The sequence below is a fragment of the Triticum aestivum genome, chromosome 5A (assembly GCF_018294505.1).
Source record: "Triticum aestivum cultivar Chinese Spring chromosome 5A, IWGSC CS RefSeq v2.1, whole genome shotgun sequence".
In the NCBI taxonomy this organism is placed as follows: Eukaryota; Viridiplantae; Streptophyta; class Magnoliopsida; order Poales; family Poaceae; genus Triticum; species Triticum aestivum.
In genome coordinates this window covers 438265703-438267600 of record NC_057806.1, presented here as the reverse complement: position 1 = coordinate 438267600, position 1898 = coordinate 438265703, and the positions used below count along the sequence as shown (strand labels likewise).

Genomic DNA, 1898 nt, shown 5'->3' with positions numbered 1-1898 from the left:
GGGGGCTCTTCGCTGGCGTCCAGCGCCTCCTTCGCGGCGAATCGCACGACCTCCACCTCGCAGAGAGCCTTAGCCGACGGCCAGAGTGCGTTGTACAGCTCGCCGAAGCGGTGGCTCCCGCCGCTGCGGAAGAGGACGCGCGGTTGCGATGCTCACGGTGCCACAGCTCGACGGCGTGGCCGCTGGAGCTGCCGGCCTCCGCGTCGTGCCGGCCACACTTGCGCGGCGGCGACACGCAGCGGCCCACACATCCAGCGCCTCCTCTGCGGCCTTCGCCCGACATTGCTCACTGGAGCTACGCGAAAACGGTGGCAGAAAAGAAGAGGAAAGCGGCGGAGGGGAAGGAACGCGGCAGAGCTAGATGTGAGACGGGAACCCTAAGTCGCCCCCCTCCCCGTACATATAGCGGCTGGAGGGGGCGATTTGCGGGCCGCCCGTATAGTATTTACAGGCTGCTGCAAATTTGGCATACCTATTCCCGGATACACTATCCCGCCCGTAAATATATGGGCTGGTGGCAGGATAGTGCACCTGCTAAACATGCTCTAACAAGTTAAAGAATAATTTGGGAACAAGGAGTCAAGTGCAGGAAAGAAGGGCTCCAAAATCAAACTACGTGAGAAATGGACATCTGCACAGGGCTACCGGCAAAGCGTAGTGGTACCGGTCTAACTGAGGTTTGACCCATAAGCAGCATCAAAAAGGGGGGCCCAATCCGCTTTCTCGGTCACGTTTCTCCTTACCCCAACTTCATGTCTTCTACCAGTTACACAAATGCAAACGTGAGATCCGTAATAGCCACAATTAGGTTGAGTGGATATCTCCCCAGAACTGTGTAACAACATCAAGTCTCGTGTCTGAAAATGTACGTCACTTCTGTACAACATATGAACGAATTAAGCAAGAATTTTGCAATGAACACACCCCAAAGTTGCATTTGACTCTCTCAAGAAAAAAAGGTTTCACCATCCTATCTAAACTCACCCCTGATAGTCTAGCTAGCGCATGATAGCAAGAATTTTGCAATGAACGCACCCCAAAGTTGCATTTGACTTTCTCAAGAAAAAAATGTTTCACCATCCTATCTAAAGTCACCCCTGATAGTCTAGCTAGCGCATGATTTGCTGTAACAATTTGCCATCGTGAGCACATACCTAACCAGGGTAGCACGCAACTACCATACCAATAGTATCATATCACCAAAACTACTCCGACCAAGTTGCAACAAGCTGCATTGTGCATGTTAAGTATTGCTACAGTATAACATGGAACGGGAGCCTAGCAAGCAACAGGTACAGACGTATCATCGAATCCTGAAATTAAACGGGCGAACCCCGCAAGACGAAGCAAACCGAACCTGGTAGTCGTCGCCATACTCCTGGGCAAAAGCGGCCTTGATGGCCTCGGCGGACGCGCGATGGCCGCCGCCCGTGTCGCTCATGAGGATCAGCACCTTCTTGGGCGCCTCGGCCCGCGCCACCCCTTCCTCCTCAGCCGCCCCATCGGCGCCCCCACCACCCCCTCCCCCGCCGCCCCCTCCATTCCCTCCCCCGCATCCGCCCCCGCCGCCTCCGACGGCCGAACCGAGGGACGCGAACCCGAGCGGCGCGATTTGGTTCCCGTGCAGCCGCACGAAGCGCGCGAACTCGCCCCACATGTGGTGGAGCCGCGACGCGGCGGTGGAGACCGGTCCGGTGACCGACACGGAGACGGCGAGCGCGCGGGGCCCGCGCGCGCGGGGCAGGAAGGAGGCGTGGGAGGGGGCGAGGGCGGCGGGGAGGGGCGGGGAGGAGGGGAGGAACGGGGACGGGACGGAGAGGAAGGCCGCGGGCAGCGCCGGGTCGGCGGCCGCGGCGGGCAGCGACGAGGCGGTCGGGGGGGGCATCGCGGCGGGGAGG

At 59.0% G+C, this 1898-nt stretch overlaps 1 protein-coding gene across 1 annotated transcript in view; it reads right to left on the bottom strand.

Moving 5' to 3' along the window:
- The window catches only part of LOC542965 (probable monogalactosyldiacylglycerol synthase 1, chloroplastic), an 8473-nt gene extending 6575 nt beyond the window's left edge, over nt 1–1898 (bottom strand). The window contains exon 1 of the mRNA XM_044525520.1: nt 1358–1898. Within this exon, the coding sequence (XP_044381455.1) occupies nt 1358–1885 (528 nt within the window). The 5' untranslated portion in view covers nt 1886–1898. The remainder of the gene's footprint in view (nt 1–1357) is intronic.